Consider the following 27,354-nt stretch of genomic DNA (forward strand, 5'->3'; position numbering starts at 1 on the left):
CGCGTCACTTGCACGTGAATGTCACTTGAATACAATCTTATCTTGCCACTGCTGGAAACATGAAAAATCACGAATAAACTCAGAATTCGCATTTTTTACTCAATTTTCGCAAATATTATATAAATCTATAATCATCATATTCTTTATATACGGCAAACTCTATCTAAAAAGAATATTGCAATTTGACATGTTTTTGTATCTCTTGATTATTCTTGAAATCGAGTCTCTTATTCAGAACAAACGAATAAATTCAGGATTTGTCTATTTTTCATATACTCATCATAAATGTTACATAAATCTATCAAATCACATTTTATATACAGCAAAGATCAATCTGGAAAGAATTCTAGAAATCAAAAAGAAAATTCGCTTTATATCGCACTATTATTTAATATTAAATATGATTTAATTTCTGTCATTAAAAACGCAGAAAGTTTAGAATAAATCTACAAGTATCAATCATCGTGTTTTATGTACAATAAACAGAATTGATCTCACAGAGACGTATCATAAAATAATAAAAAAAAGTCGCTTTACGTTGCACAAAAATCGTGCACGTTTATGTTGCGAGTATATAATTATACGAATGGTATCCAAATTTATATTAGATAAGAATCTTCCTATAATCTTCCTACAATAACGTAAAAAAAGGAAACACTCAAGAACTTGCAGTGGCCAACGGAAGGTCTTATTGCACTTCGCGGTCATCCGGCCGACAATCGACCAAGTAGTTCGAGTCTGTGCTGCGTCAGACCGTATCTGAGGAGGATACAGTGGATCGAGTCGGCAAGCTAGAGTTCGCGTCATCCGACAACGGACCTCCGAACATCAAAGGCGCCGCGTAATACGGCAATAGAGGATACTGGGTTGTCGGAAAATACGTCGGTGGGAAAAGTCCCTGCCGTTGCGCAATCTTGAGCCGCGATGTCAGCTGTTTCTTCCATTTCGTGCGGCGATTCTGGAACCATGTCTTGATCTGCACCTCGGTGAGATTCAGACACTTGGACAACTCCATGCGCTTGCTCACGCTGAGATATTTATCGATCTGCGAAGATAAAAATATTTGGCGTCATGCAAAAGAAATTTACGAGAAAGATTACAAGATTTTGTCACATGTAATGAAGAGAGAAAACGCAAAAAGCGTGAACGGTACCTTAAACTCCGCCTCGAGTCTTTCCAATTGTTTCGCACTGTAAGCTTGACGCGGTTTCCGATCGATACCCGGTTTCCTCGACCTTCTACCGCTCGGTTTGGGTGCTGCAAAAATCATCAATTTTTTGTCACTGTTAATTAATCATATAATCAATAATATTGCAACTACATAATCATTGCTATTTATGTGAGAGTCCTTTAAAATCTCTGACACATTATGGCATTCTGAAGATTTATCGTCCCGATAATCAAAATTTAATATTCTAATCGCGCTTCTTAATTGCTCGGCTAACTTCGCCAGTCCGGACTCAATTATCACCTTCTTACGATTTCGAAGCGTCATCCATCGAGTCCTATGTAGAATTATTGAACGTGTCTAAAACGTGTGGGACTGTTTGCGGAATGTGTGACATTCTGCTGTCAATATCATCGAGACGAAGTGGCAACCAGTTGCGCAAACAGTTTATGACGGAGAACGTTTGGATGCGATTATCATCGTAGTGCAAAGAAGTAATACACATTTCTTTTGACACGCAGATATAAGACATTATAACGTAATTAGTCGCACTAAAACAATACGGCGATTGTTAATCACATCGGCAAATATCCGCTGTAGTTTGCGCTAGAATACAAATATCGAAAACGCGACGAGAATAACAATAACAGCTAACTTCGGTACTATAATGTATCAAATTAAATAATTAAATAAATCTATGATTTTCTTCTGCTCTTTAAATGAAGGGTACTTTAAGGGTACTATAGGATACTATAGGATACTATAGGAATATTATAGAAAGAAATATTATTTCTATATGTACAATGATTATATAAAAAGAAAGAGAAAAACAAGAAAAGAAAGAAAAAAGCTAAAAAGAAAAAGAAAAATACTAAATTTTTTTTCAAAAAAGTTGGAATAATTATTTTTATTATTTCTTATTATATGCACAAAATAATTTCTAATATATAAAATTGAATACTAATTTCACTTTCCATCAGTGATACTTTTATAATTTTTGTGTATACAATATGTATAATTCAGTGACATTACATTACAGATAAAAGAGTTTACTGTCGAAAATATAATAATATAATATACAATATTAAATTTAAAAAAATTATTAATAAGCAAAATTATTAATACTAACGACTGTTAGTTTCTCTTTTCTCTCATAGTATTGTTTGTTCGCGGAATTCCGAAAATAGCGTTCGCTCGCTTGAATTCTCAAGATCGCGATGTTTCTACATAGAAATAGAAATTTTTTTGCTCTTTCCTCGTGTTTAATCACCAGTTAGCTGGGCGGCCCTTACATGACGAGTCAACAAATAGATGTCGCATATATTTGTACAAGACCTTTGCATTTTTACTGAACCCTTCTAGCATGCCTACGACTACGCAGAACGGCACAGTTTTAGCATCTAAAATATTATCGACATGATAATTGTGAATTTATCTCGGATAAATTAAGCTTATCGTATTCGAAGTGTACAAAAATTCAAATTTCTTCTGCACATTTTACAAATATAAAACATTTTGATACCATCATGATTAATTAAATGAAATTTATTATTTATTAAAGTAAATTTCAGAATTCTATAGTTTAATATATAAAAATAGAAACCAACTTTCTTTTTTGTAACATATTTTTCATATCTATTTAAAATATACCGATACCATTTATTTGTAACAATATGTTAACTATTGTATAAATTCGTAATCTTCGCAGTAGATTTTAAAGACTTAAAACATTTCAATACTTCCTTCTGTTCAATATAAAACTTGATGTATGTTTTGCAAATAATATTCAAAAAGCGCATGATTCTGTTAGCTGTACAGTGTAAAATACTTGTTTATCTAACATTTTATTAGAAGATAACATGATTATTAAATATACGATAAAATCAGTAAAGAATTAGGAAATACAAGAGACACTTTATTCTGTAAATTATATCAATATAAAATAGATATTTATATATAATTGTAAAATTTTGATAGGCATGAATTGCACGAATAAAAAATGATTGCATTTCTTAGAAAATGAAAAAGACTATTGTGGTGACCGGAAAGGAGAATGCGTATGGTGACGAAGAAGAAGAACCGGCGGGACCAAGATTTACGAGTGTACAGAGACATTTAACACCTTCGCGAAAGATAGTTAGACCAACGGTGCTGATAAATGGGCTTCTAACAGTATGGCGGATAGTAGCCAGAAAGGGAGAAACAGCGATGGCGGATTTCAAAAATCTTATCTTACAATCGTAAAATATCTAGGATTTCAGCTAAAGAAGATTGACTCGCGATTTTATGACATTATGATAGCTTTTTTGAAAGTTTTCTTGCGAATTTGCAATTCTTTATCTATAATCTATATATTATACTTGTAGTATTAGAGATGTTGGAATATTCAAAGGGGAATTATATTTATTTATACAGAATTTTTTAAATAACATAAACGAAAATTTCGCGTCGTTCAAAATAAAAAAAATAAAATGTTCATTAATAAGTTGATTTTTATGTAGCTAAGTATTTAATATTTTGCCGGAAACTTGCCGAAAAATGGGGAATACAACAACTGGGCCACTGATGTGTACCTCGCGTGTCGAAAAGCTGTTATCGTAGGCGCCTCGTATAATATCCAATATTCGTTGAAGCCGAGAAAGAGGGTGCCCATCTTACACTTCTCTCGGTATTGTTCGCGAAAATGGAATTACGGCGGTAAGTTATTACGAGTGGATAATAATTAGAGTCCTTTGTCGCGATTCTCCACGAGAACATTCGTGCCTTTCACGGACGCAAAAAATATATCTATCTAGCACCATAACAATTTTCTTTGCACGCATAAAATATTTATTGAATACTTTTGTAGAGACAAAGCTGGAAAATACTTGAATGCTTTCAACATCGAATAAACCAAAGATAATTTTGTGATATTATTTTTCAATAACAAATTAATTTTCTTTATCTCTTTTTGTCTCTGTTTTTAGAGGTAAAACTTTATCTGATAAAAATTGCTCGCATCGAGAATATAAAGAAGAATATGTGGATTTTTAATATGATTTTTCGTAATAAACTCTAAATTTGTTTAAACTTACCTTGCAAGCCAAATAGTTGTCCAGGTTTTGTTTGAGCAAACCAACTACTGTACAATAATGAAGCTGATGCAAGTGATGTCGCGGAATATGCCGAAGAGTCAGTTAAAGCGCCTTCGGGATACGGGAATCCCGTATGAGTATATAAACTCCCTTCTAGATCTATTAAATCGTAAAATCTGTTCTTAAAAACATTTTAACACAATATTTTTTAATAACTCCGTAAAAAAGTAATTTTTATATTTGGAGAAAAAAACTTTATTTCATTTTATTTTATCATATATTCATCCAACTTCGAATAAGATTTTAGAAGTAGATATTGTAAATATTATACTATGTTATTATTATTATTATAAATATTATAATATTTAATTTTTATATTGCTACATATTTAATATTTCGCTAATGTTCAAAAATAAAAGAATAGGAAAACTAAATCATCGATATATGTTTCGCATATATCGAAAATAGCTCTCTAATGTATTATATATTTTTCTTTCTCTTAATATATATTTTTCTTTCTCTTTTTTTATGTATATATATATATATATATATATATATATATATATTATATATATGAAAATTTTATTAAATAATAGAATACGTATTTTGTGACATACCAGGACGTGTGGCCGGTATCGCTGTTGGTCTAACAAAATGTCCCTCAATCCTGTCGTCTATTTCTTCCTGATCCTCTTCTTTATCACCAGAACTATCTATTCTTGAAGTTTGATCCCTCTTTTCATTTCTCCCGAGGATACTGTCAATGGTGAAAGCACTAGACGCGGCAATCGGGGATGAATTTCTTCTTTCGGTCTGCTGCCTCTGAAACTCCCTGTAACCTTCGCAGCTGGAATCTGATACATATTCGATAGATTCTCGATTGACCATCGGTGATCTGCCGCCTCGCTCATTACCGTTCGAATAGGCTTCATTCTCATTCGAAAGCGAGCGCGTCCGACGAAGATCATAAACGTCATTGTTCATTTTCTCGCGGTTCTGGCAGAGTTCCATTTTGTGATAAATCATCGATCTCGGCTACAGTTTCGGCCAAGTTCGATAATGATTTTATTGATACTCGTTAATATCCAATAATTCTAAACTCGCGCACTTCACATTTGATCTCGAGTTATCGAAACAATGCTTCGTTCACGATTTTTTAAAATATTCCACAGCTATTTACATCAATTGTTAATTTATATAGATTTGAGATTCGATTACTATGCACCTGCCATATTTATCTTTATTCAATGTCGCACGGTAAAGTCAGCAGAAACAATTTTATATATTTTAATTGATAAAAAATATATTGTATTTTTGATAACGTAAAATATCTATTTGCGATCTATCTAATATCTATTATTAATTAATCGCAGACAATTTAGCACGCGTTATCCTCCTGATCAATCACACCTGATCTCGTACTAATCTCCCTTCGAACCGTCCGAAAGCAAGTACTTCCGAAAGTATGACAAGTGGCACGTGTCTGTGGTCCAGAGAAGAACCTCCCAGCATCCCCACTAGTTTGCCACAGGAAGGTCATCCCGTGAGGTTGGAAGAATATCTCGCACATCTGGATCTCCCCACTTACTGTATGTCGGAGTAGGGATCGCAGAATCTCGGTAGTTTATGGTTGATTTCCTATTTTAGAACTTTTATTATAGCTGTCAAATTTCATCGTAATATTTGTAGTAGTTTGTCTATCTTTTCATTGGCAATCAAATGCATGATTCACAAAATTTGATAACAGAATTTAATGTTATCTTTGTTGCATGATGTATACATAAATATATACCAAACATTAAATATATGCAAACACACACATATATAAAAATATATGTGTAAAATATTTAAAATTGCATAGTTTACTTGTATTATTATATCTATTGATGATCATTATTAAAACTACTGATAGCGCTTATTAATTTTATTAGAATAATATCTCTCTCTCTTTATATATAATTATATATTTTCTATTTATACATTTTATTAACTGTATTATTTGTTTTGGCGTAATTTATTTTACATGTTATATCGCTATTTTTATCAACATATTGTGTTCCCTATCAGTACCATCAATATAGTAGAATTTTGCAAATTCATAGGTATGTTTCTTATATTCCTTTTTTTATCATGAGATATTCACGTATTTTACAATTCTTTTTTTTTTTCAAAAAAAGTGCTCGAGTTCGACGATTTGGCTTGCGCACTAGCAAGTTTCTCCAGCGAGAAAGGGCTCAAAGGGGTTCAAAGGATGGATCTCGGATTGGTCCTAAACGCGCATGCTGCTCGCGCAGTGGCCGCCTTCTTTGACCCCTCTATCTCGGAGCTTTATACCAGTAAAACGATGGTCGTTCTCTTCTCTCTTTCCTGTTCACGCTTTAGCAATGGATAAACGCTTCTGCCACGCGAAGAACATCATGAAAAAGTACCGCAAAACACTTCTTCACGCGTTTAGCGAACTACGCGCAGTGGTTCTCACTGTACTGCAGAAAATACGCACTTGTCCATTATATCTGGACAGCAGATTATATCTCGTTGACATAATGTCACAATTCATCAGTGACAATATAATGCATAAGTTTGCGCAAAAATTCAAATTAATATTCAACACAATATATTTACTCGACAGATTTATAATTTAATTTGTAAAAAAAAGAAATTTTTTTTCGCGATAAAAGATGAGTGCTCGATATTTTTGAGAAATGTAATGAAATAGAAATAAAAACGGTAGCGTCGTTTCGCGGTGATTTTCGGGAGACTTTCAGCTTTCCGCGTCAATGATAGCTCTTATCGAACCATGTTATTTCTGTTTACGAGCATGGTATGGTAGCCATTTTCGCGAATGCTGCGTCCATTAGTCTCCGGGCTACCCGTGCCAATCTCAATGTTCATCCTCGCACACCGTAAATCCACTCGCTTCTGCGGCTAAAAGGACCAATGGCGATTGTGAGCCCTTTCTATTGCTAGGTTGCTCGTCATCGATCCTCACCCCGATCCACATCTGAGTTATTTCGTCTTTGCGGAAGAACATATATCAAATATATATCTTTTTGTATACATTAGACACTTCAACATGCAGTGTCGTATTCTGGAAACGTAGTCATTATTAACCTTTTCGCATAAACTTGGATAACATAACTATTATATTGGAAGAAATAATTTTAAAAATTTTACATACATAAACAACTATCTAAAATAATGGAAAGTATGTCATTATCTGAAAGGATTGTCTCCTATTTTACATATAGAAAAAAATTAAACTTGATTGGGAAACAGAAACATATGCATTTTTAAGATGCAAAAATTTCATACTTATTTAAATTAAAATGTATGATGTAGACAAAACATGTACAATTTTAAAAAAGAATTTAATATTCAATCCGAGTTCTAATTCTCGACATGTCTCGCGAATTTGTTACTTTTACATGGTTAGAGATGCAAATTTACGCTCGCTCGTCTCGTGTCGCACACGCTTTTTTGCATGCTGATTATACGCGGGGTTGAACATTTTACACGTACTTGCGACCGCGACAAATATTGAAACTTAAATACGGTGAAATGCGCTTAAGGCGCGTCGTTAGGTGCGAAGAGAGGAAGTAACGATATGGTCAACGCTCACATTAATTTACGACCGAGGATCTTACTTCCTGGAAGCTAGCGTGAACGCTTAAACATTATTTCTACATTTTCTGCAATAGCTAGCTCTTTCTGAAAATGGTCTAAAATAAATGGTTTCAAATAAAACTGTAAAGAATAAAAATTACTTTTAATTAATATGTAACTTTTAATTAACTATTCTCGATTTATTTGAAACATTACAAATAATGCGCGATTACGTTTGCGATTTATTTGCGTTATACGCGATTCGCCATTCATAATGTTTTTATGGTGGCCACCATTCGTAAATGTTTCGAATAAACGATCCATTTGCTCGCTGCGAAGTTTACTCTCGCGTTTGATGCACGCTGCGCCAGATAATTGAAACGATCAATCAAGCACCTGAGAAAAGGAGGGCGAACTCACGCGTGCACAAACTGCGCCACAGGTCGTATTCACGCAAAAGGGGAAGTGCGCGATCACACCTCGACTGCGGGCGGTTAAAACCGCATCTTCGTCTGCGTCATACTGAAAATAATATTTTATAGAAACGTTTCTTATATGCATGTTAAAAGTATCACACTCGACGCATTTAAACACGCTTTTAAGACTAAATTTATCTATTAGTCTCCCTCTTTGTTTTTCCCACGAATATTATTAATTACAAGATTTTTGAGAGTTTTTTTGTAATATATTTTAATTTTCCTATAATTTCCTATTGCGGTAAATTATAAATAAATGATTTTTGTAAATAATACTTTTACTTGATTTTGCGACCACGATATCATTAATAATCGCGTGAGAAACGTTTATTTCAGTCGGTAGGACGAGACGCAAAGATTCTTTCGAAACTGCGCGATTAATTTTCAGTAAGCTCGGCGTATAACTGGCCGCTTTTGGTGTGTGTACAGATATAGCCACTCCCGCGAGATATTAGACAGGTGAGCGCGTTCCCAGGGGAACAAAGGCCCCATTACCCTGTCTTACCACCTCGACCCGGGCGGACGTTCCGCCAGACCCTTCGCTCTTGAAACATTCATAAGAGCGTTGTAAGTGGTTTTTAATAAACGTATTTAATCATGAGTGTCGGATTACGTGTAAATCGGTGGGTGCTATTACCAATCGAGGGGATTAGTCATGAATCTAAACAGATGTTGGAACAACCCGCTACCCGCTTTCAGCAGGTATGCGGGTTTTTTTTTTCTTTCGATTTTGATACCGGTAGAAGTTAAATGTTTTTTGTGTTTCGATATTTTTAATTAATTACAATTTATTAAATGCCATTCGTTAACTATTAAATATTAAAAATTTGAAAAGTTATTATTAATAATTAGATTTACATGCGCATATTTTTTCATATGTTTGAAACTGTAAGTAACACTATAGCAAGTCTAAGCAATGTTACGGTTAAGGCAATTATTCCTAGTAGGCGAGAAAATTATTACGTGAGCGTGTCGTCTTCTCGTCAGTCACAGTTGTCTTCGTGTTTCAGCAACAACTCTCGTAGCACAGCTAAAATGGCACTGAAAATTTTGTCAGAGTGCTGTGAAAAACGCTTATTACTAATTTACACGATTATACATTTCTATTTAATTTGTTTATTTTTAATTGCAATTACATCGGCGCAGGAATGCTTTGACGATGGCAACGAATTCTGTGTCAGTCAAGATGATATACTTTCTGTGGATCTTTTACCTGGATCGTTTCTGTTTAGTGATCAATATCAAAACGAAACTATTTCCAAGACAATGGCAAATGAAACTGTGGATGGATCTTTCGATAAAGCATTAAATCAAATGGGCTATCATAGGTAAGAATTAAATAATTCGATCGAAAAGTTGGCAAATTGAAACATTTGTTTAATTAATTATTTTTAAATAATTGATATATAAAATTAGAAAGAGGATGAATGAATATCTTTGTCATGGTTATATGGCAGAAGAAATCTTGAAAGAAGTGAGCACTCCTAGAGTGAAACGACGTCCCGAATCTCTGCCACATGACAATTTGCATGACTTTTCAGACAATGTTACAATTCATGATAAACTTTTGGCGGACGAAGGAAGTTCGAAATATAAAAATTGGCTTCAAAGGTATAAATTTTTAAATTCTTTATAATTTTGCGCATTTAGCTAATCATATTTATAGTTTTAAAATATTTTGCGTTATACTGATATGCAAATTTACTAAATATTTATTGACTGAAAAGTAAATTATCTTCTACAAACTTTTCACGAAGTTAAGATTTATTTTTCTTCACAAATTTTAGACTCTAATTTTTTCTAATATAAAATAGCTTGAAAATTAAACTTTTATTAAATTATTTAATTGAACTTTATTAAAATTTAATTTAAAATATTTTTTAAAAACATAGCTATATAATGCATCTTTCCTATATGAAACTATATTCACCTATATTAATCTATATTAATCTTTTAACTATATTAATCTACATTAATCTTATATTCTATAAAATATTACGCACAGTATCTAGTATAAAATAATATCGAAATTTGACTTATTTATAACAGAACAACAACGTTAGACGATGTCTATCGACACTATGCACCCCACAAAAAAATAAATAAGAAACAAGATGTCCGGGAAGATGACATTGATGAGTTTGATGGTCACGTAACAGGGTACGCAATGCAAGCTTCTGTGCCATCTGGAAAAGTGGGTTTTTACAGACCACCTCATGAAGGTCTATATTCCAGAAATTATTGCACAAATGTTGCGCGATGCACAAAGGATTTGATATTTATATATCCCATGAATAGGTGACAGATCGTCGTCGGAACATTCTTTCCATTATGGACCCGCATTCGGTCACCATCATAGCGACTTTGGCCACCATAGCGACCATTTCTTCCCGTCTATTCACGAGGAATACTATTACGGACCGCATGAGCAGCACGAGGAAGAAGATTATAAGCCTTCCTATTCCAAAGGAAAGGAACTTTCGATTAAGGATTTCTTCGAAATCGCGCTCACCGCGCTTGCATTTTTAGCATTCGGCCTGTTTATCATCCAATTGTGTATGAATGCCACGGTACTAAGACTGTCTTGTTTGAAAAATATTTGTTAATTATTTCAAAAGTATGTTTTTATTTCAGTGAAAATATTTAGTACGAAAGAAATGTACATATAACTTTTTTTATGGTACATTTTGACGAAGAAAATGTTTCTTACATTACAGAGCAATGGCACGAATGGAATGATGATGATGACCAGACGTTCCAAAAGAAGTGCACTTCCTCTTTCCTTATCTTCCGCTAACAACGAGAACTTAAATGATCTATCTTATCGCGTTTTGAGGTCCATCGAAGCAGTTATGGTCGCCCAAGAAGACTCTGGTAATTGTCTACGCAGGATATTGTGCGAAGAAAATCAATATTCCAAGGAAACCAATGATGGTCGTAGAATTTGGGTTCCCGTTTGGAGGTAATAAAGTGTACAGTAACAATTATCAGCGACTAAAAACAAAATTAGATAGAAATTTACCATCGCATCTCGTAAATTGATTAACGCGGTATCAATGGTCGGCGAAACGTTTGAAGTTGTTTTTCGAAATCGATAATGTCGAGATTCTTCTTTCCAGCTTGGGCATGAGCTGGTTATCGGGTAGAATGTTACATAGAACTCCATGGTCGGCAATGTTGGATTCTGTGAAAGCATCCATCCTGGGCTTGGGTGGAATTGACTGTGCCTCTTTCTATTCAGAATGTGATCTCGAGAAAGAAAGAATTAAAAGGCGTCGCAAGAGAAGGAAATAAAAGTGAATGACGGTTTGCAAGATTTTGCAAGGCTAAAAGTAAAATAAATTAAACAGAAGCATATTATGGGGAATTTTGCATTTTATATTTATAATTAATTACAATAGCGAATCCATAAGTATTAATCTATATGTCTCTCTTACAAAAATATACATATAATATATATAATTATATAGTGCAATACAATATTTTATCATTGTTTATCATCGACATCGTCTTGAACAACATGTGAATCACTAGAATTACGTGGAATAGGTAGAAGTGTTGCATACATCGATCCACTAGGACATACGTGAAAAACGTTTCTATCACCTCTATTTTTCAATGGCTGGCAATTTGTTAAAATTGGCATTTTATGTTCGTCGTACAGTGTGCGAAATTCCGCAATCTCGAAAAATAAAATTAATTTTATTATAAAATGGACTATTAGTCATAATTGGCGACTTTATATGATCGTTGCTTATCAATTCTGGCAACTTATTATACTTGCTCGATGGATATTCCTAATGGTTCTCTGCTTATTAGCCAAAGTATGCTATTTTTGATATTTCTCATTCTTATAGAGCCCCAATACATGAAATAATCATGTTGAAAGCATCGCATAATGTTTGTTATGGGAAAAGGCACTAAACGGATGGAAGAGTGAGCAGCTTGAATAAAGGGTAGTGCTTTTATAATATCATCCAAAAGTGGATTGGGAGATACCTGAAGCTGCAATATTATTCTTCCAAAAATCTATACGTATTATTTTTTTAATATATATCTAACAGGTTTGTGTTCCAATTTTGAAGTCGTACATTTTAGAACATATAAAAAAAATAACACGCATAAAAAATAGTTTAATATAGAAACATTATATATAGTTGAAAAATATTTCTCTCAATTAAAAAAAAACTTTTAATACCTGAAATAAATATACTAAAATAGTAATTCCACCATTCTGACGAAGAGCCGCTACTTGAGTCTCGTAATCACTCTTATAATGCACCGCGTGCAATTCCATTGGCATGCTACGTTGACACAAATTGACATTTAAATAAAATTAATAAATGAATAATTTACAAAGTAACAGTAAAAGTAAAACCTTCCATCGTCGATATAATGTTCGCTACCGTTCATATCGGTTTTACCCCAATGAAAATGGAGCTGTGAGAAGATATAATTACCAACAAAAGGACCGTCACACAAATATGGTTCTTCTGCATGCCACGTTGCGCTGAGAATCACTGTTAACAATAAATACAATTGCAATATTTATCTAGAAATAATTTTATGAATATTGTTTTAACCTAACCAGTATATCCGGTGTTGGTGAGTTTCATTTTCTTCGGCGTGACATTGTAATTATGCCATTGTATAGGATTTAATTTAATGACTTTCATGTGACTGATATTCAAATTAATTGGTGATTCCAGTTTGCCATCAGTTTTAGCTAATTGTTGTATGGATCTAACCGTTTCGTTATTATCCTCATCAGTATCTAAAAAATCGCAGAAAAAAATACTTTAAAAATATAATAATTATATAAAATAATGCCATTTTAATTTATACATATGACACCTGTTGAAGAATTCATGCCGATATATTATTTTGTATTATATTATTAATTGAAAGCTTTTTATGCAATACTTAAAACATAATATTTGATCGACTTTGCTCACACTTCAATTCAAATGTCATCGATATCAGAATCATTAATAATAAATCACTTTTTATATATATAAAATAATTATATATTTTTATAGAAATAAAAGAAAAAAACGCAATATTTTGTAATTGAGAATAATGTACCAAAAATAAGATAATTTATTTAAATCCTTACAAAAATAAGAGATATTTAGCATCATATAAAATATCTAATGCTCTAAAAATGGACTTTGCGCGGACAATCGGTAAATCCGAGCAACGAACCTGGAAGAGGACTCGTCAGCCATTTGTAACGACCAGGGATAACATCCTCTCCGAGGATGTATCATTTTCGGAGGATCGTCGTTTTGTAAATTGGCGAAAGTGGCTCGCCGATCGAAAGAAGCAGAATCGTCACATTGAGACTATTACCGGTCGCCCGCAAGTCGATCAGCTGCAAAGTTCCTCGGAGAGATTTCGCGCTTTCGTCGAGATGAAAAATTTGATGGAGCACGCGGCCATACCGGTTCCCGTAATCGCCGATAAATATCGCGGTGGACCGGAATTTTGGCGAACGCCCGAATTTCTGCCGGATCACGACGCTTGCCATTTACCCAAAATATCGTTGATTCCAACTAGGAAAGACCTGAATCTTCCTCCTGATTTAATGCACGTTGAATTACCGGATTTAATAGCGAAGGAACGAGATCTTACCGTGTTGAAAACTAAGGAGGAATCCTGGAAACGTAGCGAGTATTTAAAGATGCGTAAACTCGAGCTGGCTGAAGAAATCGCATTATTGTTGCCGAAGAAACCGGAAATGGCAGAGTTGGTTGTTCAAGGACACGCTTTTGGAAAGAAGGAACCGCTGCTACGAATTCCGCCGATAACTATCACGGAGCCCGATGATGAAGAGTCACCCGAAGATGCCAATCAAGCGGTAGTACTCAAGATCCAAGATCAAGAATTCATCTGGCGAAGATCTTTTTTCGAGCCGATGGACACCGATCCCATTACGTGGTCTTTAACTTTCACGAGTGAGATTGATGAGCTTGTCGAAAAAGAAATTGTTCTCGAGAACAAAGGCACTCGTGTTATCGTGTATCATTGGCGAGATTCGCCAACTTTCCGGTCAAGCAGCTTATCCTTCGAAAGATGCGGCAGTCCGTTCTTCTTCAATAAGACGAAAGGTCTCATACTTCCAGGACAGATCATAAAAATCAAGGTATGGTTTCGGTCTAAAATTCGAGCAGTTTTCACCGAGTCCTGGCGATTCATCACAGAACCGAGATTGAGTCCCTCGATGTTCGTATTTCGCTTCTGGGGCTGTGCAATCGATAGTCGGAGCACAGAACTGACCGATCATCGAGCGATAGATGAACATTTAGATTGTCGCATTCGTGACTCAACGATACGCTCGATCGTCGAGGAAATTATAACCAGCGTGGAGACTAGTGAACCACCGGAGCCGGCTTACAAGCCATTATTTTCACAAAGCGACTTATTCATTTCTTTAAATCCCTATTATTACTATCATCCGAGTATCGTGATACAATTGCAGAAAATGTATTGTGACGTTACCAATGAAAGTTCGTCAACTTGGAACTTGTCGCTGGATACTTTGCGAAATATCCTTTTACAAATAAAGGATGTAAACTACAAATGCGATATGCTTTCTCGATTCAACAACTTTTGCAAGCAAAGTCTCAGACCAAGTTGGACTGAATTTAATTTTACTTGTAAGAATAAATATAACGCTATGTATAATATTTTATGCGCTTTTGTGAATTGTTTTGAAGATGAAAGTGAACTCGTGAAGAAGAATTGTTTGATACAAGAAAAGTCTGCAACAAAAATAGATAAAAAAAAATCAACTCTTTTATCGCAAAGATCCAATAAAAGTTTCCAAGAAATATGTACAGAAAAATCAATCGATCAAACACAAACGTTAATGCAAGAAAAAAGAAAGGAAAGTTACCATTTAAATCTACAACTTTACAGAGAAATTCTTTTCATTCGTATATATAAAGCTCTGGAAGAAGCAATAGAACGAGCTTGCGCCAGTATCGATTCTTTCAATAGACTTAATGAGTTCAAGAAGCGTAAAATATAACGATGATTATAACTTTCACAGTAATATAGATAATATAAATTAAAAAATGTAATAAATATAAAACATAAAATATTTTTAATATTATTTATAATGATTTAATAGATTATTACATTTTATATAAATTAGAAAAATTTAAGAGGCTTTTCAGCTAATTTGTTGTATAAAGTTATAAATATATTGTAAAATATTAAGTTAAAAACTTTGAAAACTTGAAATAATTCACCTGAAATTTAAAGCAAGATGCAAATTTTTGTTAAGAGATAGCCAAAAATATTCGCCGTCCTCGTAAAAGTTGAACTTCTCTCCAATTCGATTTTATAAATTCACCTTTCTTATTCCTCAACTTTCGAAATTCATTAAGCTGTAGAAAGTTTTTATTAATACATTTTTATATATATGTGTTCATTAATATTTAAAAAAAAGTTTTTGCAATGTATTCTATAAATATTAAATATTAGTTTCAAATTAATAACGATAATCATAATTATTTTACGAAATTTAGATGAATATTTATAACTTATATCTTGCACAACTTACTTGGCATGATTGTATAGGAATAATAACTGGAAATACGATCCACGTAACGCATTCCCAATTAGGATCTGCATCATAGGATCCCTGATAAGTATAATAATTTGGACAATCTGTTGCTATTCTCATCCAAGATAAAGAGTCTAAAAATTTCAAAAATATATATCAAATTTAAAATAATAATGCATGATAAACTTTCTATTTTTTTAATATTAACTTGATGGAATTTTTATTTCTGATCCAGCATTTTGAACATATTGCAAATTTTCAGAGATTCTATAAAACTTATTGTTATTCCATTGACAAGATCCTGATTTGACCTATAAAATAAATTCATTAATAACGTATGAAACGTAAAAAAAAGATATAATTACGTATTAATAATTATACCAAAAATAAATAGGCTAACACGCAAATACCATCTCGGTGTCTTAAACATTCCTCAAAAGTGAGATATTTCCGATTCCAATGCACTATGTGGCATTCCATGGAAAACCTACATTTATTTAAATGTAAGATTTTCACTAACAATAATTCTCTAATTTTTATATGCGGTTATTAATCGTGATTGATATTACGTCCTCACCAAGTACCATTGACTGTGTGTTCAGCTCCTCTACAATCATTTTCGCCCCAATGAAAGTGTGCATCGTGAAATTCATACTTATCATTTACGAGCGGACCACCAAACACTGTTGATGGGATTCTATCACCATTCAAAAAAATCTTCACTAATAAGAAAGGAATTTGATATTCAATTGCGTTTCACAAACAAACCACAACAAAATTATATAAATATATAAAACAAATTGTATCACCTGTTTTGCCATCATTAAATAAGATTGCATTCCCATCATTTAACCAGTGGCCATTTAAAATTAACGGTGGAAATCTCTTAGGTCGTACAATTTTGTCAATTAAATCAATCGGTGCTTGACCTGTTTTTCGTAAACCTTAACAAATATTAATATATAATTTAAAAATTATAAGATACAGTATGCATAACCTCGATTCACTATTATTTTCTATGTATTTCTTACCTGTAGCTCCTGTATAATTCGTCATTATTATATTAATTAAGAATCATTTTTAACATAATATATAACTACAAAATTTTTTTGTACAGAATATAATTACATTTTATTAAGTTATGTCATCATGTTATATTTCACAACTTAACATCTTTGAAGTTAGCTAATTTTTTATAATTACCATCATTTACAAAATCTCGAATCTTAAAAAAAAATTTATATGATAAATGCATTATTTTTGTATTTATACCTTTATTTATATTTTATCAGCTAGGTAAACATAGATAATATGTGGAAAAGAATCGTTTCTACATATATAATGTAATAATTTTTTAGTGATAGTATGTTTTTGATATAGATTAAACTATTGCATGGACATCACACATCTGTGGCAAAGAAAATCCTCCTCCCATGAAGAAGATGTTGTGACCTATAATTTCTTACTATACGTTCCCATTTATGATTGTAGAGATTTCTGAATGCTTCCATCTATTAATATATTAATTGTATTAATTATATAAATTATATATGTGGGAAGATATATTAATTTATGATGTATATAATTTTCAAAGTTTGATATGTTACTTGATTGGAAGATATTCTTATCGCATTTGGCACAATTATCCACGTAACACACTCATTATATGGAGGAAAAGTAAGAGAACCTGAATAAGTGTAATATCCAGACCATTTACATGCGTGCGTCATCCAACGTAAGCAATCTATGATATACATATGATTGGATAGTCAATTAAAAAGTATTAACATTATAACATCGCTTGAAATTTTTATTTATGAAAAGTAAAAAATATTATCAAAAATATATTATGAAATAAAAATATGCAAATTTTTACTGATGACTGGAAATAATAAAACATGAGAAAAATAAAAGAAATGATTTCTATTACGCGATTTAGTTTACAATGGATCAAATTGATACATTAATTGAAAAATTAAAAATCGCCTCACGTAAAAGTACCAGGTGCAATATTGACGGTGCTATCTGCTTGTTTTATTTCCGCGAGTTTATCAGTAATTGGAGCAAGTGCAGGATTGTCCGGAAGCCCAGAACAACCAACAACCTTTTTTTTTATATATTTATAAATGTATCACGATAATTCAATGAAAGATATCATCGAGCAATCAATGATTTATCTTGAAAGTAAAAATATTGATTTTTTTTCTTGATATTTATTTTTGCTTATTATTATACCTGCATGAGATAAGAGAGTATTGTAATCCCGTCAGGTTTATTGTAGCATTTTTCTATCAATCCATAACGTGTATTCCAATGCATAACTTGCGCTTCCATTGAATACCTTATTAAATACATATCATTTAGAAATTATATATTAATCAGCATCAATTGAACAAACTACATATAATTTAAAATTATATGTTTAAAATAATTTTAAATACATTTATCTGAGTTTAAATAAAAAATGTAATTCTTTTGATACATTCTTGATTTTTCTTTCATATAGTTATTAATTTTAAACATTAAATTGCTCCCTTTCTTTCTTTTTCTTTCTCTCTAACCAAATATTATCGATAGAATGTTCCGCGCCCCGACAGTTGGACGGACCCCAGTGAAACTGTATGTTCATGAACTGAAATTCATCGTCTTTCAAAGGACCACCGCGCATTATCGGCATTTTTCTGTTCGCCAGCTCAAGATTAACTAAAAATTATTAAATTAAATATATTTATAATAATTTTTAACTTTGTGCTAAATATATAAAAAAGTAACCTGTTTGACCAGTGTTAGCAAGTATTGCTGTGCCAAGATTTGAACAATAATTAGTCAAAAGCAATGGTGGAAATTTTTTGGTCCATACAGTGATGCGGCTGATATCAATCGGAGATTGTCGCCACTTTGGTAGACCCGAAGATGATGTCGTGTACAATTTTTCTTACAGGACATAATTAAAATAAGTTTTTAAAATAAAAGATATATATATATATACTTTTTTTCTTTAAATAGATGTATAAAAAAATATTTGTAACAAATTTTTTGAGGGAGATTGAGTTGAAGATTTATTATATGATTATACACCTTTGGATTTGGATGTCATTTTTCTCGCGATTATCGTCGATTTTTATCGTCATTATAATGTCGAGCCTTCAAATGGGAAGTAATGTGAAATTAAGTGTTTATTATTTTCACGAAACATGTTAAACATGTAAGTATTAATCATCTAATATCTGATATAATGACATTTTTGTAAATAGGTTGTAAGTTACCAATTTGTGGTAAGAAGTTGTTAACGCGTTGTTTTAAATCACTTTATTTTTTTATTGGAAAAGATATAAGATTACCTTCACATCATTATTATGGATTGAAGTATGCTTTATCGATTCTCATAAATTGTCACATGTCACATTTGATGTTATATACATTATATTTTATATTTTTATAAAAGTAGTTTTATAATAAAAATTATTACATATCATGAAGTGTTTAGCGAAATTTTAAGTAAATTGTCTATGCGTGCATAAACACTTATTAGGTAATTTTACATTTATTATACATACGAAGACAAGTTTGAAATTTTATAACTCACATGCCCCTAATAGATGTCATTACAGAAATTATAAAAATGTTAGACTTTTCGTTAACGGAATGTATGATTGTGTGTAGCAGCGTTCTTCTCATAAGTAAGCATCGCAAAAAAACAAAATATATGCATACATACACGGATTATATATAATGGTTATATTACAATATAATTTCATTCATTCAGTTTTATTTTTGAATGACATTTGGAACTGGACACAATTATTCTCATGTACGGAGAACCGGGCGGATTACGTGGATTACCGTACACCCGCTTTCTCATTTGGATACGCTCATCAGAACGGTCCTCATACTTGGAAGGACTTATATCCCGCAAGCACCGGTAGCAATCAATCGCCTATCAATATCATCACCAGGCTCACTGTAGTGATGCAACCATCTGAACCACTTCTATGGAGCAATTATAATAGCGGACCTTTATCGATGACTATCGCAAACAGTGGTCATACTGGTAGATTTAATTTAACTTTCTATTTAATCAAATAAATTAAAATAAATTATGATAAATTCTCTTAATATTTTTGTGTATATATAATAATAACATAAGATAAAAGAGATTAATTAAGATTATATAATATTTTTCTTATTATGCATTTTTAATATATGCAGTGATATTCCAAGGATCTTGGACCAATACTACATGGCCGCAGCTTAAAGGAGGACCTTTGACCGATACATATGATTTCTCTCATGTTCTCTTCCACTGGGGTCCGTCAAACGAAGAAGGCAGTGAACACACATTAGATTATGTTCGTTATCCTATGGAGCTACAAATTGTTCATAGAAAACGTGGAATTAAGTCATTGTTGGAGGCAATCGCTCTCGGAGCGAAAGACGGACTAGCGATTGTTTCATTCTTCCTTCAAGTATGATTTTTTGTCAGGGAATATCTTATAAATATATCTTATAAATTATATCATAAATATCTCCTATTAAAAAATTAAATTGATTCATTCTTTCTCTTCCCCCCCACTCTCTCTGTCTTTCTCTTTCTATTCAATAAAATATGTTACATATTAAACTGGATTTATTATAATCATGCTTAATTTTAGATAAATTATGCGGATAATCCTTATCTGGATCACATTGTGAGCAATTTGTGGCGCGTTACCTCACCAGGATCGATAGTTTGCATACCTCCTTTTCCATTGGAATGGATTTTTTCACCTTTCGACAGAGATTATTATACATACAATGGTTCTCTCAGTCAACCTCCTTGCAATGAAATTGTTACATGGATCGTTCAGCAAGAACCAATCGCCATATCCACATCGCAGGTAAAATAATCTGTTTGTTAGATATTATTCAAGATGTATATTAAGATATTTTTGTCATCGGCTTTACATTGTCATCAGTATAATCATATGTATAATTGTCTACTATATAGGTGGAACAATTTCGAAAACTATGTTCAATAGATTACCAACCGTTACTTCTTAATTGTCGACCAGTTCAACCGCTAAATGATCGTGATGTTTACTTTTATGAAGAAAGTTTATCATAATTTTTTAACCCACATTTATTTTACCAAAATATTCATCCTCAAGCACATATGAAAATCTTATTTCTTTATTTTTGCGTTCATTTCAGTAAATATATGTGCAATTATATATAATAATAAATTCGGTACATTGGTAATATCCTATTTATACAGATATTTACTTAAAGTATAAAATATATACGGGTAAATTATCGTTATCAAGCTCAATTATAAGTGAATTGCTTATTTTATGAGGAATGTAAATATAACATTCAAACGTTAAAAATTTTTATGAATATGGATATAAATTGTTATATTTTTTTAGTTCGTGAAAATAAGTAAAATCAGTTACAAGTTTACACAGAGAACAACATCTTTATTACCCTTGAGGTACGTTCTATAAATATGTAGGACATGTCTTGCTGTTTTAAGAAAATAAAAATATATTAAAATTTGTATTACTCATTATACAATAAAAATACTTTTGGCACAAGTTATTATAATACATTCTTCCAAAATTAGTGTCAAAGAAGGAAGCATTCCTTTAGTTACAGAATATATATGACACATTCTTTCTATAGATGTATATATGTATGTATCATCCATTTTCTAAAATGGATAATAAAATATATATCTATTCTATATAGTTCTATATAATATATATCTAATATACATGATTATTAGAAGCTGCTGGAGCCGATTGACATTTTTATCACTTCAAATTTTCAGATCACTGAAAGAAATTTTGGTATCATTACAAATATTAATTTTAAAATGTAACGAGTAAAAATGTAACGATTTGTTATATAAAATATAGTTAGTGTATATATTAAGTAAAAAAATCTTATTTATCTTTTTCAAATCTATATATTTTTTTAAATTTAGATAATAGATAAATAAAATATCTTGAAAATTCATGCAGTTAAAACGCGTAAACAGCATTATATGATTTTAATATATTTCTCAATGGAATACTCTAACATTGCGCTTAGAAAACCTGTCAAAAATGAAAATATCACAATCAGTTCCAGCTCTCCTACACACATCCATACTCTCATTCGTCAAAATCATTTTTCTAAAATGCATACAGCTTTGTGCGAAAAATTATTTGTATTTTGAATCAGGTAAATTTTTCAGAAAGGAAAAAGAACTCGAAAATTCTCACATACACAACGCATATATTCTTATTATCTGCATTGGCAAGTGTATTTACAAGCCGACAAGATATCGCGAATAACAATTCACGTTATTGATCGATTTTCACCGGCAATCATCATAAAATTTATGCGAGATATCATAACATCGCGACTTGTTATTTAGATTGAACACAACAAAGATGCGTATATATTGTATATATACATCAGAGTGTATTGGTTACCTTGTTACTGACTCGCAGCAAAGTAAACGCCAGAGAATGATCTAAAAATGTAGCATACGCATTTATCGTTATCTTGCTTCGAAGTTGATTAGACACTTCACAGAAAGAAAGAACAAGACTTGCTTTCTTTTCACAGGATTTCTAAGTTGCAGTTTTATGAATCTTGTCATTGTCCTTGATTTATACAAGACTCGATTTTGAAAATCTTGGCAGACGATACAAAACGAAGTTGTTTCCTCTTTCTCAATGAGAAGAATGCATGTGCCATGACATTCTTTTCACTTCATTGAGACTACGAACTATGGATCATTCATCCTGCATATCCCTTATTGTTCGACAGAGAAAAGCTGATGTTATTATTCCGAATGTCTGAAATTATTATAAAATAATTTATATGATTATTCCATTCTCATTAATTATTCAAAATAGAAGAAACAAAGCTGTTTAAGAAAAATAATTTGACAAATCTATTGTTTAAAAAAATGCGAAAATATTTTTTTAAACAGGATTTTTCATCCAGTTTAACTTAAATCATACAATTTTTGTTAAAACATTTTATAAAATTCGAAGATCTTGAGATCTTTGAACTTTCTTAAACAAAATCACAAACTTTTGAAAAATAATTCAGAGAATAATATTTTTTTTTCATCAATATACTTTAAAATTTAAAACGTATTACACGAAATGATTTATTAAAATAGTTTACCTGTATTCCTGCCATTGCCATGCCGAGGAATACCAACGTGAAACTTTCGCATTGCAACCAATTGGTGACTTTTCCAAGGCAGCCCTGAAAATACGTGTTTACTGAAATATGCACATAGCTACGTGATATGCAGCGCCGACATTTTAATAAAAAATGTATCTCTTTGTACTTCTTTGTGTCTGTATCCCTCATGACCTTCTTGATCCTCTACCTGACACGCGGCCTCATCTTTCGGTTGTGGATGCAGCCACGGTTTTTCGTTCTACCAGCGACAAAAGATTACTCACATAAAATTCATGCACTTCACTTTGTCACTGATATTTTACTCACATTTTTGTGAAACACTCTCGAAACAACGCTCATTGGACTGCCTGTATTTTTATTCTGCAAAATAGAAGTATTTGCTGTGCGATTTTACTATAATAAATTTATTATAATAAATATTATATCTATTATAATAAAGTTATCATAATAAATTTTATAATTATAAATATCTAAAGTAGATAATGAAAAATGAAATATAATGAGCAATTTGTAAATTCAAAAGTTAAAATCATTCAGGAAATGAAAATATTTGTTTATATACGAGACGCGTCTATTAAATAACCGGATTGATTTTTCTCAATTCGCAACATTTTAAGCAAAAATTTGAACATTCACTTGGATCATTAGTAGAACTTGATCATATTCATCTAATTCGGCACCCTGTCTCTGTTTCCAAAAATCTGTTAAAAATTTTAATAAAAGGAATTCTACGATAATTCGATTAAAATGATTCTAGCGAGCGTTTCTGAAACAATCTTAAAGAATGAATCTTCAGAAATCAATCTACTCAATTGTATGACCGTCTAATAATCAATGCTGAAAGGATAGATCTTGAATAAAATAAATTAATTTTGTCACACATTACGATTGTTCGCTTTTATGCAGCTTTAACTCGGTTATTTAATAAATGCGCTTTGTAAGTTCATAATTTATTTATAAGATGTAAACAAAATGTTTAAGTAATGATATCATGTAATATTTATGAATTTATGTATGTGCTTTCAAAGCATGTTTTATATGAATAATTCTTTTTCAAAAATTCATCCAATATTGTTCTAAGAACAATCAATTTGCATAACAATCAATTGCATAAGATACCTCGGAATTTTTAAGAACACAACATGTGAGGGGAACCTGTCTTCTGCTTCCCGAGATTTGACCGTCCCTCCACCAAGCTGTACCATTGTAATCGTTGTCGCCATGGACTCCGCAGCAATTAAACTGTAATAGAATCATCCATGTGTTCTTCGAACCATCGTGAAATATCTCGTCGGATGAACGATTTCTGACAAAGCATCGCATGCAATCTCGTCATGCATGAAACATAATTCACAAGCACGTATTTTGTGCGTAATACGTGCTGTAGGGAAAATAAGCCGAGACATACAGCCATCTTTCAACAAAACGTTAAATAAAAAAAGCACATTATTATTTCACTCAAATGCACAGCGATAATTACGGCATGCGATCGAACGAGAATAAAATTGAAATTTTGATTACAAGATACACAGAGAACAAGGATTTACGTCAAAAGTTGGAAGACAAGAAGTGAATTGATATTAAAACAAAATCAAGAATATCGCAAAAGGACAAAAAACATTCTTCGAGCGATTCTTCGAAAACATATTGTACAGAGTATGAGTTCGAGATGAGCATTTAATCGAGTCAAATCCCTTAATTTCTAAACCTTGTACTGCGCAAAATCCAAGCTATGGCTGAAGGCAATATCGCTGGTCGGATCGTGACCATAATTCACTGCCAGTTTACTGGTGAGCCTCTCCTCCAGATCTGACAAGATCTGAAAAGTCATCAACCCTCCGATGGCCGCCGTCACCAGTTCCGTGATGATGAGCGCGACCAGCATGCTCATGTACTGCGAAAAAAAACGAATAGCGATGAAAGCATCGCCGACCTTGACCCCCGACGATCTATAACGGTACGTGCAACGAGACGAGATGGATGACAAAAATGTCGTTTTACTCACGGTGGCGAGGATGCATTGATTTCCGCGTAGCGCGGCGCGACAGCCGAAGAAGCCGACCGTAAGCACGATGAAACCGAGCCCGAGGAGGCTATAAGCTATCAGATTAATAGTTTCATGCGGCTTGACGTCAGATACGAAAAGATTGAGAATGTGCCCCTTGCTGGGCTCCAGGAGTAACCAGGCGCCTATAACGAGCACCGTGCAGCCAGCCAGCTAGCGAAAAGAAAAAAATCGCACGGTGATATCTGATTCCTTCTTTTATTATGTGCTCTCGCATAGGTAGGTAATTTTGCACCATAGGAAACCGTTTTCCTAAATACGCACAAAGTTAAATGACGTTTAAATAACGTTATGTCATTTTTTTATAGAAATATAAGCTAATCGAACGTCGATGCAAAAATTTGAAGGCTAATTGTCTTGCTCCGAAGTACACATAGAAGAAATATTTATAGTAGAAGCACTAGCGTCTAAGTTGTCGGTACGTGTCGCTATTTCTAGACTTAGTTTATAATGTTATAAAAGAGTGCGTATTATTTACCCATATTAATAGATTGAACGTAAATAACGCGATTTTCAAGTATTTCATGTTTATTATCCTGGACCCTCCAATTAGTCATCAATCTGTAAATATAACAATACGTGACCAGTGTGTTGTGAAATAAAAAATATACAAAATATTAATTTATTGTGCAAATATTAAACTTTCCAATTCATATCTCTGCTTTATAATTTTTTTCGCGTTTTAAACATATTGATGCATAAAAATAACACAAAATAAATCTGAATAATAGCATCTGAATTTATATTTAAATTTATGCAAACAACATATATCTCTTTTAAAGACGTTTAAAAAACATGTTTTTCCCTTTGATTTTAATGAAATTTGATTTCTTAACAATTTTTTAATTTTAGAACGCTTTTTATTATATTTTTTTTTATTGAAAATTTTGTACAGAAATATTTTTTTCTATTATTTTCACACAGCTTCTAGTACACCATTGAGAAAATAAAATAAAAAGAATGTTTTTGAACTTTAAATTTAGATTAGCAAAGAAAAATTGGTTACTATTTTTTTCTATTATTATAATTGAAAGAAAACATTTTTAAAAATTATTATTTAAGTTATTTAATTCTTCATTGAGAGCTATGCACATTTCATATCACACACGATTTAAAATTTATTTATTTATTTTATTTATTTATTGATCACAGGGAATTTTATAAAGTTCTCTTATATTTACATTAAAAACACAGACTGTTACAAATAATCAAAAAATATCACTACGGAGGCAAAAACTTTATGATGGTAAAATTATATACAGGCATTACCTGTCAGTAGCGAGTTAACTTAACTCGTTAGCTCTGCTCGATAACGATATCCAGTTATGCTCTCGATTATCCCTGCAGGACACTTTTGTATATAATTATTGCACAATTACACAGTTCGCCGCGCGTTTTACAAACAATGCCACACAGTTATAAATATCGAAATCACAAACACACAGATGCACAGATTATATCCGTAATCCTCAAAGATGATCGATGTCTTGATACGCGTTTCCAAGGTTCACAGGTGGTTCGTAATCTTCGTGCGTTCTGTTATTGCTCTTTGAGATCACTCTCTCCGAACGTCTCGATCGACACTCGAAACGTCGACAATCGGGCGTCGCGACGTCGCATTCGAGCAGGTGCAACCCCGCGAGCAGAGACGGACCCGCTTATCGCTCGTCGATATCGGCAGATCGATAGAACCTCCTCCAGCATCCAGGTATTTTATCTCGCGTGTCGAAAGCGCGAATCCTCTTTTACTCGTCAACTCCCGATGGAATACCAAACGCGGAGCGAAATCGAAACGGACTGGAGCCTGCCACCGAATTCCGTCTGCTGCCTTCCTCACGTCTGTACGTCATCGACGTCGGTCCAGATGCGTCTGCGTGCTTCCGCCGTCGCGGCGCCGACGCTCTATTGTCGGGGGTGGGTGGGTTGATCCCCGCCCGCAACCCAGGATCTCGCCAACAGTCTCGGCCTCATCGACTCGCGTTGTCGTTCTATTTACCGCATAGCAATTCTATAATAATCCACGCCTTAATTAAAATATTTTGGCCGTCTTCGATCTTTTTCGAGCATAGAATGAATTAAATAATATCACAATAAAATAAATTTCTTATAAAAACCCGTGATATCTCAAATATTATTCGGATGACAAAATTATGAATTCTTATTCAGAAGAAAAAACTTGCTGCTACACATTGCTATGCATGACTTAT

General features: G+C 32.6%; 8 protein-coding genes across 18 annotated transcripts; 3 read left to right on the forward strand and 5 right to left on the reverse strand.

Moving 5' to 3' along the window:
• Positions 1-373: 373 nt before the first annotated feature.
• LOC145963526 (uncharacterized) lies at positions 374-5,268 on the reverse strand. The gene is made up of 4 exons (XM_083085575.1): positions 4,860-5,268; positions 4,243-4,401; positions 1,154-1,257; positions 374-1,045 (listed from the first exon to the last, which is right to left on the reverse strand). Exons 1-4 carry the CDS (start codon positions 5,266-5,268, stop codon positions 749-751), a joined length of 969 nt encoding a protein of 322 aa, XP_082941701.1. The 3' UTR covers positions 374-748.
• A 4,234-nt stretch (positions 5,269-9,502) lies between these two features.
• Positions 9,503-12,100, forward strand: LOC145963039 (uncharacterized). 2 transcript variants are annotated; one of them, XM_083084633.1, is made up of 7 exons: positions 9,503-9,649; positions 9,738-9,932; positions 10,371-10,543; positions 10,620-10,891; positions 11,039-11,283; positions 11,441-11,653; positions 11,792-12,100. In XM_083084633.1, exons 1-6 carry the CDS (start codon positions 9,588-9,590, stop codon positions 11,613-11,615), a joined length of 1,122 nt encoding a protein of 373 aa, XP_082940759.1. In that variant the 5' UTR covers positions 9,503-9,587; the 3' UTR covers positions 11,616-11,653; positions 11,792-12,100. The 2 variants fall into 2 exon arrangements, with proteins under 2 accessions (XP_082940759.1, XP_082940758.1); XM_083084632.1 differs by having other exon boundaries at positions 11,441-12,100.
• LOC145963040 (carbonic anhydrase 1) lies at positions 11,727-13,845 on the reverse strand. 4 transcript variants are annotated; one of them, XM_083084636.1, is made up of 6 exons: positions 13,527-13,845; positions 12,910-13,095; positions 12,700-12,841; positions 12,520-12,625; positions 12,102-12,326; positions 11,727-12,003 (listed from the first exon to the last, which is right to left on the reverse strand). In XM_083084636.1, the coding sequence occupies exons 2-6, from the start codon at positions 12,995-12,997 to the stop codon at positions 11,809-11,811; spliced, it is 756 nt and encodes a 251-aa protein (XP_082940762.1). In that variant the 5' UTR covers positions 12,998-13,095; positions 13,527-13,845; the 3' UTR covers positions 11,727-11,808. The 4 variants fall into 4 exon arrangements, with proteins under 4 accessions (XP_082940762.1, XP_082940761.1, XP_082940760.1 ...); XM_083084635.1 differs by lacking the exon at positions 13,527-13,845 and adding an exon at positions 13,176-13,266; XM_083084634.1 differs by lacking the exon at positions 13,527-13,845 and adding an exon at positions 13,167-13,266.
• On the forward strand, positions 13,305-15,484 carry LOC145963038 (MYCBP-associated protein). The gene has a single exon (XM_083084630.1). It carries the CDS (start codon positions 13,486-13,488, stop codon positions 15,352-15,354), a length of 1,869 nt encoding a protein of 622 aa, XP_082940756.1. The 5' UTR covers positions 13,305-13,485; the 3' UTR covers positions 15,355-15,484.
• LOC145963041 (carbonic anhydrase 3-like) lies at positions 15,425-17,069 on the reverse strand. 2 transcript variants are annotated; one of them, XM_083084638.1, is made up of 7 exons: positions 16,926-17,069; positions 16,704-16,838; positions 16,472-16,616; positions 16,276-16,381; positions 16,103-16,205; positions 15,892-16,028; positions 15,425-15,715 (listed from the first exon to the last, which is right to left on the reverse strand). In XM_083084638.1, exons 1-7 carry the CDS (start codon positions 16,948-16,950, stop codon positions 15,608-15,610), a joined length of 759 nt encoding a protein of 252 aa, XP_082940764.1. In that variant the 5' UTR covers positions 16,951-17,069; the 3' UTR covers positions 15,425-15,607. The 2 variants fall into 2 exon arrangements, with proteins under 2 accessions (XP_082940764.1, XP_082940765.1); XM_083084639.1 differs by lacking the exon at positions 16,926-17,069 and having other exon boundaries at positions 16,472-16,611; positions 16,704-16,789.
• A 79-nt stretch (positions 17,070-17,148) lies between these two features.
• Positions 17,149-19,199, reverse strand: LOC145962882 (carbonic anhydrase 2-like). Of its 2 annotated transcripts, XM_083084343.1 has the most exons (7): positions 18,973-19,198; positions 18,667-18,828; positions 18,456-18,597; positions 18,130-18,235; positions 17,896-17,998; positions 17,502-17,638; positions 17,149-17,405 (listed from the first exon to the last, which is right to left on the reverse strand). In XM_083084343.1, exons 1-7 carry the CDS (start codon positions 18,989-18,991, stop codon positions 17,295-17,297), a joined length of 780 nt encoding a protein of 259 aa, XP_082940469.1. In that variant the 5' UTR covers positions 18,992-19,198; the 3' UTR covers positions 17,149-17,294. The 2 variants fall into 2 exon arrangements, with proteins under 2 accessions (XP_082940469.1, XP_082940470.1); XM_083084344.1 differs by lacking the exon at positions 17,149-17,405 and having other exon boundaries at positions 17,524-17,638; positions 17,886-17,998; positions 18,973-19,199.
• An 88-nt stretch (positions 19,200-19,287) lies between these two features.
• On the forward strand, positions 19,288-21,502 carry LOC145962883 (carbonic anhydrase 1). 3 transcript variants are annotated; one of them, XM_083084348.1, is made up of 6 exons: positions 19,288-19,426; positions 19,506-19,574; positions 19,661-19,945; positions 20,104-20,360; positions 20,547-20,771; positions 20,882-21,502. In XM_083084348.1, the coding sequence occupies exons 2-6, from the start codon at positions 19,517-19,519 to the stop codon at positions 20,996-20,998; spliced, it is 942 nt and encodes a 313-aa protein (XP_082940474.1). In that variant the 5' UTR covers positions 19,288-19,426; positions 19,506-19,516; the 3' UTR covers positions 20,999-21,502. The 3 variants fall into 3 exon arrangements, with proteins under 3 accessions (XP_082940474.1, XP_082940472.1, XP_082940471.1); XM_083084346.1 differs by having other exon boundaries at positions 19,494-19,574; positions 20,882-21,501; XM_083084345.1 differs by lacking the exon at positions 19,288-19,426 and having other exon boundaries at positions 19,434-19,574.
• On the reverse strand, positions 21,330-27,254 carry LOC145962884 (tetraspanin-11). Of its 3 annotated transcripts, none has more exons than XR_014436021.1 (10): positions 26,417-27,254; positions 25,626-25,708; positions 25,088-25,300; positions 24,791-24,976; positions 24,202-24,324; positions 23,389-23,442; positions 23,228-23,320; positions 23,059-23,142; positions 22,353-22,721; positions 21,330-21,583 (listed from the first exon to the last, which is right to left on the reverse strand). XR_014436021.1 is itself a non-coding variant. In XM_083084349.1 (9 exons), exons 2-9 carry the CDS (start codon positions 25,671-25,673, stop codon positions 22,659-22,661), a joined length of 864 nt encoding a protein of 287 aa, XP_082940475.1. In that variant the 5' UTR covers positions 25,674-25,708; positions 26,417-27,254; the 3' UTR covers positions 21,330-22,658. The 3 variants fall into 3 exon arrangements, 1 of the variants encoding a protein (XP_082940475.1); XR_014436020.1 differs by having other exon boundaries at positions 21,330-21,707; XM_083084349.1 differs by having other exon boundaries at positions 21,330-22,721.
• Between the last annotated feature and the right edge of the window lie 100 nt (positions 27,255-27,354).

Source organism: Camponotus vicinus, unplaced genomic scaffold, assembly GCF_025532165.1.
Source record: "Camponotus vicinus isolate PSW18456_S1 unplaced genomic scaffold, iyCamVici1.0 SCAF_12, whole genome shotgun sequence".
NCBI classification, from domain to species: Eukaryota; Metazoa; Arthropoda; class Insecta; order Hymenoptera; family Formicidae; genus Camponotus; species Camponotus vicinus.